The sequence below is a fragment of the Telmatherina bonti genome (assembly GCF_933228915.1).
Source record: "Telmatherina bonti genome assembly, chromosome: 17".
NCBI lineage: Eukaryota > Metazoa > Chordata > Actinopteri > Atheriniformes > Telmatherinidae > Telmatherina > Telmatherina bonti.
In genome coordinates, this window is record NC_136615.1 from 20195125 (window position 1) to 20210025 (window position 14901).

General features: G+C 37.3%; 2 protein-coding genes across 2 annotated transcripts; one reads left to right on the plus strand and one right to left on the minus strand.

The window, feature by feature from the left end:
- Positions 1 to 1388: 1388 nt before the first annotated feature.
- On the plus strand, positions 1389 to 3714 carry rhof (ras homolog family member F; the record flags this gene model as incomplete). Its single annotated transcript, XM_079256595.1, has 5 exons — positions 1389 to 1523; positions 1765 to 1852; positions 2757 to 2866; positions 3209 to 3343; positions 3550 to 3714. The coding sequence occupies 5 exons, from the start codon at positions 1389 to 1391 to the stop codon at positions 3712 to 3714; spliced, it is 633 nt and encodes a 210-aa protein (XP_079112721.1).
- Positions 3715 to 4317: 603 nt separating this feature from the next.
- tmem120b (transmembrane protein 120B) lies at positions 4318 to 14648 on the minus strand. Its single transcript, XM_079256842.1, has 12 exons — positions 14513 to 14648; positions 11795 to 11913; positions 11452 to 11568; positions 11198 to 11257; positions 10998 to 11093; positions 10830 to 10919; positions 10628 to 10693; positions 10447 to 10508; positions 8557 to 8649; positions 8233 to 8297; positions 7912 to 7980; positions 4318 to 6154 (listed from the first exon to the last, which is right to left on the minus strand). The coding sequence occupies exons 1-12, from the start codon at positions 14573 to 14575 to the stop codon at positions 6038 to 6040; spliced, it is 1017 nt and encodes a 338-aa protein (XP_079112968.1). The 5' UTR covers positions 14576 to 14648; the 3' UTR covers positions 4318 to 6037.
- Between the last annotated feature and the right edge of the window lie 253 nt (positions 14649 to 14901).

A 14901-nucleotide genomic window follows, 5' to 3' on the forward strand; every position in this document is an offset into this window, starting at 1 on the left:
TTCTTTACTCATAAAGCAAGCTCACATTGCTGTAGTAGGAGTTTTCCATTTGGATCCTACAATAAAAATGTGTACAGTTATTTCTCTTAAATAGGACAGCTTTCCTTAAGGGCTGTAACCTCTTTAAATTTGGCAGACGCCTGATGAGCAGAAGTGTTTCCATAATGGATCAAATGTTCAAGGGAAATACATTTTAGCCTGTAAACGTATGCTCTTTATTACCTCTTTCCTGACAGCTGATCTGTGATAATCATCCTTGTTAAAACATATAACCAGACCTCTCCCTTTCTTGCTTTAAATTCTTGAGGAGTGTTGATTTAAAAAAACGGAAATAAACTTATATTCCCACGATGCATTTTGTCCATAAGATGCAGAGACAACACATTGAGCTAATTTTTTCACTGTAATTGGCAACACTCAGCTCCGATCCAAAAGCTAATCTAATTTAAGAATCGATAATATATTCCTCATATCTCCGAGCAGCATGTCATTGTGTCTTGTCGAGGTGTCGCCCTGTGCCTCTCAATCCTATCTCCAGATTGCCTATTTATTTGCTGATTTAATTAACTTGTTGCCAAAAATAAGATCAAGCTCTGATTACGCTGAAGGATGCGAGAATAGCTTGTCCTGGTGTGGAATTTTTGATTCTCTGCAGTGGCTGTCATCTTTCCGATGATTCAAACTGTCCACATGAACAGGAAATGGATATTTTCAGTCATATACACATATTTTTTAACTAACCTAAAAGCATCTGTTGTCAGACGCTCAGTGCTCTTCAGGTATACATTTTGATTCAATTTGAAAACTGACAGAAAGCAGGAAAATGAAATTAGTGGCCAAACCCAAAATGTAATCCCCTATACCTGTGCTGTGACATTTGTGTAGAAAAATAGCTTAAATGAAGGTGGAATATCAGATCCACACAAGCATTCAGTTATCAGAGCACCACCAGGCCATACATTCCTTTCTTCTTTAGTGATAACCCTGTTCAAAAAAGAAAAAATACCACACATATGCACACAGAAGAGGCAGTGCCTCAGTTTGAGTACACACCCAGTGAGTGAAATGGGCAAATGCATGCAGAAGAGGAAGTACGGGCACATGTATTCCTCAGCTGCAGCATTTCTGCGTGCTCAATGAGCAGTCCGATGATGGGACAAGAGAGAAGTGTCAGTTGGAAACGACGTCATAGTGACAGGAAGAGGAAGTGGCGAGCTACCTGGTGAAACATGAGGCTTGTTTGTTTCACTCTCTACACACTGCCTTTAAATCATCTCAGCTATTCCAGATGTGGGTTCAGTAGACATAGTCATGAATTTAATTTAGACTGAAGGGAGCATCCTCTGCCTTGTTCTGCCTGGCACCTCTTTGACTTGTTTGGAGGTAAGATGACGCAAAACGGTGCCAGGACTGGTAATGGTACCACAAAAAAGGGAGAGGAACTGAAAATTGTGATTGTGGGAGATGGAGGCTGTGGGAAAACATCTCTTCTGATGGTTTATGCCAAAGGTGATTTTCCAGAGGTAAGAGGAGCTGTACCATGTCTTCCTATATGGTGTGTTCATTTATTACTACCAGCATGATTTTTGACTATAACTGACAAAATTGTAAATTTGTGTAAACATATATATATATATATATATATATATATATATATATATATATATATATATATATATATGTGTGTGTATGAAAGCAGGGACAATTACTTCAACCTTGAAGTGAACATGATACTGACATCTTTTTCTTGTGTGTCAAAAACAGAAATACGCACCATCAGTGTTTGAAAAATATGTCACAACTATATCACTGGGAGTAAAAGAGATAAAGCTCAACTTGTATGACACAGCTGGTAAGAAGAAAACAACTTATTTGTACATTCATGTACATGTTTCATCTCTCAAGACAACACAATTCACATATAAAATGACAGCAGTGTTTGGAGCATGTTGAGCAGATAGACATCAGCAATACCGTACGCAAGAAGACTTGGGTGTCAAGTGACCACTTCCTGAATAGCAAATGGTTATGTTGATTTTTATTTGGAAAGATATTCAAGGTCAGACAGTTTCCTAGCCTGATAACTCAAGTCTTTATCTCATTCTGACTGCAACGGACACAGAGCAAGTGGTAAAAGCTGATATTCATATAACAGGATTAACTATCAGGAAATGTCTAATTAGAAGCTAGTCAACTAAATGTATTTCAATTGATCAACTAGTTGTTTGAGGATTTGTTCTATTTACATTTATCTAAGATATTTTCCATCGAGTTCTACCAGTTAATCTTTACTTTGAATTAACTAAGTCTGTAAAGCTCATATGTACCTACTGGAGTTGTGCAGCACATTACTGAAGCCTACACAGCTTGGTATTATATGTAAAGTGAGGTACTGGTTTGAAAATGACCCTTGGTCTGCTGCTTTTGAGCAAGACACTCGTGTCATCAGCAGACAGTGTCAAAAACCATCTAATTTTCAGGAAAAGTTGTGACAGCCTGTGCTGGAACTTATCTTCCAAACAGCAGGAGAGGGCCTTGCATCAGCCGAAGAGGAAGCTGAAGTCAGGATGTGGTTTTATACATTTACCCTTCAGCTTTGTCACATACATCATATCTTTATTTCCAGAATGCAGCATTCAAAGCAGAGCAATTGTTTTAAGTCCTGCTGCTCATTTGCACATCTAGTTTATTACTATGGGTGTTTCAGCATGTTGACAGCATCATCCATCAAATAACTCCTGCTTTTGTTCCTTTAGGGCAGGACGACTATGACCGACTAAGACCACTTTCATACCAAGAAGCAAATCTGGTTCTAGTCTGTTTTGATGTCACCAATCCCACCAGCTTTGAAAATGTCCTGATAAAGGTAGTCACCCTTATTGTACCAAGTTAAACATGTCGCAAGTGTTTCATTGTGTCCAAGTGGAGTTTCAGGTTTGCTGTTCAAGTTCACTTTGTAAATGATTAATAGAGTTTAGATTGTCGACACTGGCTGCATTCTTTTAGTTGTGATTAACTCAGGCTCCAAGAGAGGCACTGTGGACGTTGATCTTATATAGACTGTTCAGTGCTGCAAAAACAAACAGGGAAAAAAAAAAAAAAAAAAAGAGGTCGTCAGATAAATCAGTACCACAGCACAGAAAAGCCTGATGTTAAATTGCAGCCACCAACTGTTTGAGTGTCTTAATTCCTCATTTTGTTTATGCAGTGGTACCCAGAGGTGAAACACTTTTGTCAGGAGATACCAGTCATCTTGATTGGCTGCAAGACTGACCTCAGGAAGGATAAAGAGTGCGCAAGAAAGCTGAAGGCCACAAATCAGGCTCCCATCACTTACATGCAGGTAAGAAAATGTGGTGTGTGCAAACATTTACCCATCTATGACACCAGGGCCTTTCACAGGATGTGCAATATGGAAGAGGAAGCACTCTAGCAAGAATTGAACAAGATAAATGTGGTTATTAACAGCAACAAATCTCATCCAAATGCATGATATCTTTGTGTATCACCCCAGTCATACAGTCTAATTCTTGGTTGTTCTGGGTGTAGGGTGAGGAGACCCGTCAGCAGATGAATGCAGAGCTCTACCTCGAGTGTTCAGCCAAATATCAGGAAAATGTGGAGGACATATTCAGGGAGGCAACAAAAACAGCCTTGGCCTACAATAGAAAAATGAGAAACAAAAAGAAGAAGAAGATATGTGTTGTTTTGTGAAAAGAAGACAGAAGCTCCCGGGATTCCTCTATCCTGCAGGCAACACCTGACTTAGTTTTTCAAATGATGACATTAAAGTGGGACATTCAGAAACGGCGCATCAGTCCGTGGACGCTTCGACCTCCCTGAACCATCAGCTGGGGTTTCTTTAATGCTGCAAACAAACGAGAAATGATACAACAGGAAGGACTGTTTTAAAAGTGGAATTCAACATGAACTTTGAACTTTCCAGTGAACATTTTTGAATGTCACTTTTAGGGTTTATATATATATATATATATATATATATATATATATATATATACACACTTTTTTTTTTTTTTTTTTTAAAGAATTTGCACTTTTGTTTTGCAAACACAGCAATTTGTTTTACTAAAACCTCTATTTATAGGAGGGAAGTGAACGTATTTTTTATTTCTTGTCATATCATTTTACCTATAAAGTCTGCTTTTTAAACCAGCTGGTAGAAAATAAATTTCAGCAGTTGTCTGAGACTTTATTACACAGTAGTACTGTAATTTTCTTTCCTCTTCACATACAAGTAAGGTTTTGTCCATTTTTAGCACACACATAAAAAACCAAAAAAACGTAGTTTTCATGAGGCTCAGTCAGCCTGCAGCTCTTAGATTTACCTACAGCACCCACTAGAGGTGGAAAATCATAAAAGCATTTGCTGCATAATTTATCAAGGCCACAGTTGCAACTAAACTTTCATTGAATTAAACAAGTATTGTCTATGTCATCGCACATGAAATTTTTGCATATCTTTTGTTTTGTAATTGAGAAATTTGTTTTTGTTAATCTACAATGATGTATACAGACTGAAAAACTGGCAACTGTCTTGTGTGACCTATCACCTGAAATAAAATGAACTGAACAGTAGCATGAAAAATGAGGATGTCACATTGTTCTGGCAGCTCTCACTTGAAAAGTGATATTTTGGTCAATGACAAGCTTTGATTTTCTTCAATAAAAAAAGTAAATAAAGATGTGCAAGTGCTGTAATTCTTTAAATAAGCAGGATTTTCAAAACAGAAGAAATAAGACCGTTTTGTTCTTTCCTATAAAAGGGACAATAAGGCAATACAGACCTGAGTCTTGAGAACACATGCAGAAACCACAGGCGACACAAAACTACAGGTAACTACAATGAAAGAGTTGATAATCTATTACAACAAATGTTTAATCATACAGCATACTGGCTTTTTGATCAGACTTAGAAAAATAATCCAGCACTTTTAGCTGTATTGTCGTCAAACAGTGTGTGTGTGTGTGTGTGAGAGAGAATAGCAGCTTTTGATAGTTTCTGCAACATCACAAAGAAAATGGCAACTACAGACAGATTAATAACACAAACCCAAAATCTGTAATATTCCAATCAATCTCAACTTTGTGAAAAATTGTTCAAATCTGACAAAATTAAGACCATTGGTGAAAGACAACAACCTTGTCCACATTACATTTTGTTAGTAACATTATGTGATTAATATCACAGAAAATGCTCCTTCAGTCCTCAGTGGTTTATGTTTTCATGTGAATCTTGCAGTGATTTGTAGGAGGAAGAAAGTTTAGGCAGAGCATACAAAACAAAAAGCTTTTGTAACAACTGCCTGATGAGAAACGGTGCTGCGTTCCCTTGTAGTTCCAACTCTTTCAAAAAGACAACAAACAAGATCCTCCCTTTGACAATAGAAAGGTACATCAGATGAGATTTTTTTCCCCTTAAAATTGAGTCAATAATGGGCAGAAGAGTGGCTTTATGGGTCATTTATCAATTCAGAGAACAAAAGTCAGGTAGAAACACTTGTTAGCTGTGACTTTGCTTGATAAAGTGTTGAGAACTACAATTTTTTAAATGAAGTGCAGTGCCAGAGCAAGTTTGACCATTAATACTTCACAGAAGTGTGCATGACAGACATCAGGTCTTTAGAGGTAAACTGTTCTGTTCTGCTACCTGACCTTCGTTTAATTGCATATGATTTGAACAAATGTTCTCCAATTCTCATGCACCGACAAACGTCGAGTAACACATTCTCTCCACTCACGTTTTATATACACAGGATAACGCAACAAACTGCTCATCTTATTAGGTGAACATCCTCTTTGATCTGCGCCGCATGGCAACATCAAGTCATTCATAGGGCAAGAGCATGTTTACCAGACACTCTGGCTGGAGGGTGCTGCCATTATCAAAGCCTGAGAGAAAAGGCGGTTTCAGCGCAGCGCAGTTCTCTCGGCGCGATTGTTGGTGGTCAGTCCAGAGAACGACTGTGCGCGTTGGCGTCACGGTTACTGGCCATTTGCAGGGTCACAGAGGTGTATCTCAGTCACTTTTTTGTACTTTTTCCTGGTTCTTTTGAATTTTTTGGTGGACAACTTTTAAGGTAGTAAGAAAATTTCCCAGGAAGAGGATGAGGAACGTCAGCGCCAACATAAACACCTGAAAGTAAAGATGGAAGAGTTTTATTTCAGCACAAGTCACAAACTCTACAAAAAGGAGTTTTAACTTCCTAAATAAATAATAATAATAATAATTTAAAAAAACCCAAAAAAACAGCACAAATCTTTTTATTCAAATCAGACCAAGGCTACCATCATATGTGGTACTGCATAGGCTATAAATTGGATGTTTCTCAAAACGTTTGTGCTGTGTGTGACATGTTTTTTCTGTTCATGCAGGTTACTTCAGGGTCACAGATTAACACTGGAGTCTGATGGCTTTTGCACTTAAATGATGTGAGCAACCATCATAATATAAATATATTAATTCATTTTCCTAACTGCTTAATCTAATTCAGGGTCACGGGGAAGCTGAAGCCTATCCCAAAAGTCTTTGGGCGAAAGGCAGGGTACACTCTGGACAGCTCGCCAGTCCATCGCAGGGCCACACAAAGACAACCACTCATGATCACTCTTGTGGGCAATTTAGAGTAACCAATTAACATAACATGCATGTCTTTGGACCAAGACATCCACACTGAAGCAAATAAGTTATTGCTATGTTATTGCAAAGACATGCAATAATTTCAATAGATAAACAAATTAAATAAACAAACCAAAACTTGGTACTCAGCGACAAAATCACATATGAACCCTAAAGCTGGGATAGGTAATGTTGGGGAGCTAGCAAGATGTGACAGTGGCACCCTGTCTTGGCTCCTCCCCCTCTGGTTTTGCTCCTTGCATAACCCAATTCTTTTTTATTTGCAGCTTTTTCCACCAATAAAAAGCAGGAGGAGGCAAATAAACCAAGCTGGGTTGGAGAAATCCTTCCTGCATTTTCTCAGCCATGTTTACCTTCAGAGTTTCTTCTTCAATATTTTGTATTTTCATCCTAACACACTATTTACATGCATGGTGTGGCTATCAGGTATGCGCTGCTGGAGGGGGAGGAGGAGAGCCGGGAGAAGAAGCTTCCGAAATATAAGAAATGAACAACTCCATTTCGGTCCGAATGTTTGGATTGGTCAGCGTTTTTACAAATTTACAGTAAACTGAGGGGGTAACTATATTTCTTCTTGTTCATGATTACAAAATGTATAGATAATTATCAGGACGAGGAACCACTTCACCCTGAGTAAAACAAACAAAAAAACAACAACAAAAAAAGTATCTGAGCAAGATTACCTACTATAGCTTGAAGACTTGCAGTGTGAACAGTCTTATTTGCTTCAATGTGGATGTTAGTGATTATTTCTCTAGATTATAATCTCATGATTATTGTAAAAAGTCCCCCCCACCCACCCACCCAACATGTTCACCATGAACATATTTTAAACAAATGGAACAAATCGTTTCTCTTTGTTTTGCAACGGTTTTTTCCAGCAATCTGATTTAGTTTTATCTATTTATTTTTTAAAGCAAAAAACATCTACAGATTTAGTCTTTTCTAAAAGGTATTGGATGATCTGCATCAAGCTGCCAGAGGTCACCTTTGATGCTCAAAAAGTAGTGACCTTGTAGCTGAGCATGCAGACCTTGCACTCATCTAGATTATAGGTGTGTACATTGATTTTTGTTTTCAGAAATCAATGCAGGACTCAAAATGTTTTAAAACAGAACTGCTTTCATATCAGCATGCATGTAACAAGTCACCATGATTTCAGCATTACTTATCACAATGTATTGTGGGCTTAAAACAAAACAACTTTCCAAGTTTCCATAGCTCTATCCTCTCCTGACTCTGCAGATCTTTACCTGCCACTCCTTACAGTCTTCACGTCCTGCCAAGCGAAACAGGGTCACAGAGTTGTACAGCTGCCAAAACTGCAGAGACAGAGGAGGCGTCATCTTTCATAATATCCATAAACTCTGATGGCGGAGGCATGTTGCGGCTTTGATCATTAAACTTCATTTAACACACCAAATACAGATTAAAAAACAGATGCAGTTGTAAACATATGTTGTATCAATGCCTAACAAGCTCACTCATCCATGTGGAACTGCCTGCTTTTAAAATGCAATACGGTGATAAAGTTGCAGCTTTGATGAGAATACTAGTAAGGCGTTTTGACTTACATGGCCAAAAAAGAGGAAGGGCAAAAGAAAAGTAAGCCCTCTCCACATCCAGGACTGGAACCCCTCTGCACAGACACACAATAATCAATCTTATGACAGAAGTCTACAAAATGATTGATGAATTGCTTGTGGCTGTTCTCTGCATGACAGTTTGATATGAGACGGCTTTAAGACAAGTTGATCGACATCTGCATCCAAGCACAGCCATGTCAACAGCTGTCTCCGTTTCTCACCTTTACCCCATTTTTCCAGACATGGCATTGCAGATAGCTTGAGAGTTCAACCGTTGGAAATGACTGCCACCAAAAATAGCGTACAACTCACCCACTGTGAGATCCAGCTGATTTCTCTCTCCCAAAGCACGTAGCCTGTATAAGCAACCACTCTGGTAGTAATACTGGAGGAACTGGACAAAGCCTGGAGGACAGAGTGACAACAAAAGTGACTAGATTGAAAGACATTACAGAGTTTACATATTATTTTTTAGCTCTGTAGAAAGATGTTACTTCAGAGAATTTTAATCCTGAACAAAATCAGCCACATCCCTGTAAGTCAAAGCAAAACATTTGACGTGTCACAACAGAGGTTTACATGTGATTTACAAAGCAGGGATTTTAACCACCACTGTGCTACAATTTCCGTTTTCCTCTCTGATGAGAAAATAATCCTTTAATCACAAGGCCAGGGGGTTCCTCTCCTAAAAAGCAACTGATCAACACAACTAAAGTGTGACTCATGGTATAACAGACTTCCTCCCTTACAAGTGATCATCTCCTGTCAATGTGAGCAAGTTTGACTGAAATATTCAATTGGCTTAACAGTGTTTTCCTACCATTATATTAGGAGGTCAGTCCGCCTTCTCAAAAAGCCCAAGTTAATCTTATCCTTTGCTCTCCATCTCCTGCCTACCCTATATAACAATACGTGACATGACAATAATAGAGGGCAAGTCTTGGGGTGAACATCCAATTTCCTTTCCCTCTCCATTATGTCTTCTATGAGGTGTTTTAAATGCCAGTATAAATCCTAAACATCTGTGTTAAAACTAGTAATCATGGAAAACAGTTCCGACTATGTCTTCACAATACTGTCTGCTTTTTATCTTTGGCTGTGGCTCAACATTTCATCTTTTTCAATATTATACTCGCATCTTATTGTTTTTTGTTTGAAACACATAATGTGAAATCAGGATGATACACTGATTAGCTGATTGGGTATTTGATGTGAATGATCACATACACTGTCAGAGCTCACATAGGAAGATTTTCTGCTTGCAATAATTTTTCTCACTACACTAAAATGTTTCTTTTTTTTCTCTTTTTTTTTTTTTTTTTTTAAAAAATGGCTGTGTAAATAAGAACACAAAACAGAAATTCAGACATAAGAATATACATATACATTTTGGGGGATATTTACCATTTATTACAATGTGATTTTTTATATAGTGCAATCTTCTGCTTTCTGGTGTCCATTAAGGGAAAGAAGACAAGAATCAAATTGTGTTCAACAAGATTTTGAGCATGATTTTACTCGTATAAAGTGATGCCAGAAACTTTATAATAAATCGCTGTTAATAAATCTGATTTAAAGGACATTGGATAATATTTACATATAATTGTCTGGACAATTGTCTTCATTTCTGTACCTGCCATATAATAAAAATAAATTACATGCTGAGATCTCTGTTTGGGTGTCCGTTAGGCCTTGAATAAGGCTTTAATAACTTTGTATTTGTATATGTAACTTTGTATATGTATTGAAAGCACTTCTTTCAATACATATTTGATTTTAATCTGAGTTGAATCCATTTCTTGAGTGACTCTTATAGGAGAAACCAATTTAAAAAAAAAAAGTCAACAACTTATTTATTTTTTACAGTTAATACATATCAGTTAATTCCAACTACATACAAATGTACGTAAAAAAAAAAAAAAAAAAAAGACTGCATTTACAAACTGTATATAACATTTGTGCCCTAGAGACAGAATGTTTTTTTTTTTTTTTTAAACTAATTATTGACTGATCAGCACTTTAACTTTAAACATTTAAACATTTTCAAACTTTACCTTTGACAGCAGTTTTACTGTGTTAGTATTTCCTTTTAAGAAATGCCTAAATGAAATATCCTGGTTGATTTAGCAAGTTAATGCTATCTGACAAAAGAAACATGTAAATAAAGTGAACGTAACAGCTGTATAAAAAAACAGGACTCACTCTGATAAATGGAAAATGCTAGAAACTGACTCCTGAACAGCTGATACATTGGTCCCTCTGGCCTGTGGACAGGCACAAAAGAAAAACAAAGATACTTAAGTCTTTTTTTGGATTCGGTAACTTGAACATTGTTTAATAATTTTATGGGGGAATTTAACTAAATGAAGGGAAACTAACTCACCAGGTAAGCATAACACCTGACAGAAAAGTGGATACATAGTGGTGAGATACCCACCATCCTTTGATCCTGAAATGATCAAAAATGTTTGAATCAACAGAGTAGCACAGGCAACATCCTACTTCATCATACATCCAAGATCATATAAACATTAACAGTAAAATTGTAAATGAATAAATTCACATATAAGAAATTAAAATCCCACCTGGAGCCATTGCTCATAAGGATGCTTTCCCTTATGGTCAATGTGCAGTAGTACCACACCAATAAGAAGTTAAAGATTTCATCAGTGACTCTACACATAACAAGAAAAAGTACAGATTATATCACTCTATTTCACAACAAAACACCACTTGAAGAAAAACTTTCTCACCGACAGTTGAGAAAGAAGAGGCAGGTTATGGCTCCGAACATCAGGATTATTGTCATATAAAGCTTAAACTTCTCATACTCGTCTTTGTAGGCAAATCTGGGAGAAGAGAAGGTGAAAAAGAGGATGATGTGACTGACAAGGAGATCACAGTCTAGACCTATATTTTTCAAGCCATGTCAGAGCTTTAATTCTTCACATACTTTGCCTGGTTACTGAGAAGTGTCACGTTCACGTTGCCCAGGACCAAACTCAAGTAGAGTCTGGAAACAATGAGGAAAAAAAAAAAAAGAAGAAAAAAAAATCCTCAAAAGCAAATTAACACTGAAACAAACTTGAAAAAGGTGTTTTCCCACAAAATGAAAAGCCAACGTGTACAGTCTCATGGATCCAAGATGCTTTTTGGCTGCTCTCACTAGAAGTGAACTTTAAAAAAAAAAAAGAAAAACACACTTACCCATTTTTCTTTGGCAAATATGCTTCCATATCAAAGAAAACATTTTCTTTTTCTTTGATTTGTGTTTTAATGTCTGTAATTAGCTTTAGCTCTTTCTCGTCACACGTCTGTGCACACCTGTAAATAGAACAGACGTTTATTAGAGGAAGAATACCTTTTTCGTTAAATTACATAAAGAATTTTATCCATTTATATGACTAAACTTAAAGAAAGGTACACAATAACTACTTAATCAGTGCAGATTTGCCAACAATGTTTAGCCAAAAATATACCATCTTAGTGCACTTTACATGTCGCAATCTAATGCAAGCATTTGTTTTCACTGATACGTGGCTGGACTCACTTGTTCAAGCTGTACCTCAAGTCTTTCAAGCATTTTCTCTGTTTACTGATGGCGCTGCTGCAGCTTGTCTGAAGATTTGTGAGCTCTTCTAATTTCTGTCTGTATATTTTATGAGTTTCCTGGGGATAAGAAGAAAACACAATTAGAAACATCTGCTGAATATAAGAATTGAGCGTCGAAACAAACTAATAATCTATTGAAAAAGCAAATAAAAAGTTCTAGCCGAAGAAAAGTTAACATTTGGGGGGTATTATTCAACCCCCCTGAACACAAATGGCTGATGCTTCTGCATTCAGAGGTTAGATAAACATCCCATGAAGGAATGAATTCTGTCATTTGTTTCCTGATTAGTGTCTCCTTTTCTTTGGTGTTCTGGATAACAAGTAGTTATAAGCTATACTTCTGCTTTATCTTCTGCAATTGATAAAAGAAAAGAAACTAGATCCGACAATACATCTGGTCTAAAAGAAGAAAACAACTCATATTTCCAGTCATGGCTTCAACACACCCTTTTGTTTTTGTTCTTCCTTAGGTTTTAATGGACTGGACCCTTCTTGTAGTTTTGCAAATCCTCTTTCAGCCTTCTCTTTCAGGTGAGCTGAGTAAATATATACATTTGAGGTAGTTAAAGTAAAAACAGTGTAAAATCCTGTTGCTTGAAACCTTTAGTTCAGACTGACACATGGACCCACGTATAGCTGCAAAGTAAAATAACCTAATAAATGTGGCATAATGGTTAGCACTGTGGCCTTACAGCAAGAAGGTTGCTGGTTTGATCCTTGGTTGTTCGATCAGTGGCTTTTCTGTGTGGAGTTTGCATGTTCTCCCTGTGTATGCATGGGTTCTCTGGCTTCCTCCAATCATCCCAAAACATGCATGTTAGGTTAATTGGTTACTCTAAATAGGAGTGAGGATGAGTGGTTGTTTGTCTCTGTGTGGCCCTGCAATGGACTGGCGAGCTGTCCAGGGTGTACCCTGTCTTTTGCCCAAAGACAGCTGGGATAGGCTCCAGCTTCCCCGTGACCCTGAATTGGATTAAGCGGTCAGGAAAATGAATGATTGAATGAATAACCCATTAGCAGCGAGAGTATACAAATCTGTGGAGGTGAAGCTGTACAGGCCGGCATGCAAAATCTTGTGATCCGATGAGAAAGATTCATTACAAGATCCCTCAAAATTATTTGTACTGCTCATCCTTAAAAGCCATTAGACATAACTTCTTACATCTACATCATAGAAATGAAATTTAAAAGCAAAAAAATGTCTAGTTTCTTCTTAGTTTAAAATGTTGCTTAAAGAAGAGAAAACAGAAAGAAAATAATTGACAGTGTGCAAAAGATGGTTTTTCCTGGCACTCCACTCCACGAGTGCGCTGTAGTCTTGCTTGAAAATATTTAACGTTCCAAAAGCATAGTTGCAAGAAAACAGGGTCTTTGGCACAAAGTATCGAGACATCTGATGAAGGCAAACCATAGCCTGTTAAAAACAAGAATAATAACGAGAACAAAAATAATAATAAACATTTCAACAACAATGGGGCCCTGCCATACTTTGTATGGCTTGGACCCTAATAAAATAGCCACATCTTAGGGGAAAAGAAAGAGCTCTCATTTGTTTACAGTGTTCATATACAGTATAATCATGGCAGTTTTCTTCTAAGAATAATGCTGAATTACAAAACTAATTTGAGAACTGCATTTTAACACAGGGTGGTCAAAGCACAGGGACATTTAATATTTATATATGTGTGTGTGTGTGGCGGGATATGGTGGGTTTGATGGGAGTGGGACACAAGTCATGTTGAAAGTTAATATAGTTTCATGTCTAATGCTTGGCAGTGGGCTTGTGCAAAATTATTTAAGAGTGATGTGGAAAGATGGTTAACTGAAAGGAACTTTTTAATTGAAGGACTATGCTGGCATAAGTGAAAAATTTAACATGTGAATCCTGAATAAGTTCAAATAAACCCTGTCATGCAGAGTTTGGCTTGAGTCTAAAAGTGGGTCTGGATTTAGTTATGGTCATTTCTGCATGTGATAAATCACCTTCTCCATCATCCTAAAAACTTTTCCCCCAACGACCAGCTCAAGATTTGAGATTTTGAAGGTATCTCAGCCGTCTAACACCAGGTGTATGATTTATAAAAGAAAAAAAAAAAAAGAAAAAAAAAAAAAGGCAGTTGTAACCCATGATCACAACCATTGACACCCTTCAGTTCAAAGTGAATAAGTTGTTTTATGCTAGCTAAGTAAGCTAGTTAGTTTAAGTGAGCTAGTCCAGTAATTCGTAAATCATGATAGGTTCAGAGACAAATAAAAAAAAACTTATCTAGGCAAAATAACTTAAAAAATAAAGACAAAAAACACTCTTACGCAACTTTGATTGCAACTACTTGATCAATAGCTCCATGTTGCAATGGGAAGCTAGCTGCTACTCAATCAGAAAACAAGCAACCTGCTGCTAACGTTAGCTAAGATTAGCTATGTCACTGAAAACTCAATGATAAATGATCTCAATGATAAATCAAGATGTTCACAAATAGGCAGTTATTAGCTCAAGGTAGCGTTTAAGGCTAAGTCGAGAATGAATGGCGAACAGCAAAGAGTCAGACAAACTACCCTAGCCGCTACAGTATCTTCTGTCAGTGACATCCACGACACGATACCGCTTGCAACCCACCATGCATGACAAAACATTCGTATGAGTGATTCCTGTTACCTGTAATTGTTGATATTCTTCATCAATTTCCTCCCACTCCGTCTGAAACTTCGGTTTAGACATTGTAGAACACAAACGTCGAGACGAAGAGTACGTTCCTACAAGGTTTCAGCCCGATTACCTCCTCTGTGCTCCGTCCCACTCAGACGCTTTTTAATTGTGCGCAGGCGCAGATTAAACTGTCAGGTCTTTACAGTCTATGGGTCAAACGTGGTTGAACCACAGTTGGACCTGTTTTAAAGTCAACAAACATTTATATCACTGAGTTGAAATATCTGAAGTACCAGCAAGAAACTCCAGAAATATTCAATTTTAATCAAAATTTAGTTCTGAATTGAATTATTGTCTGTTACAGTGCGCAGTGCTGTTGCTAGGATACAACAAACAAA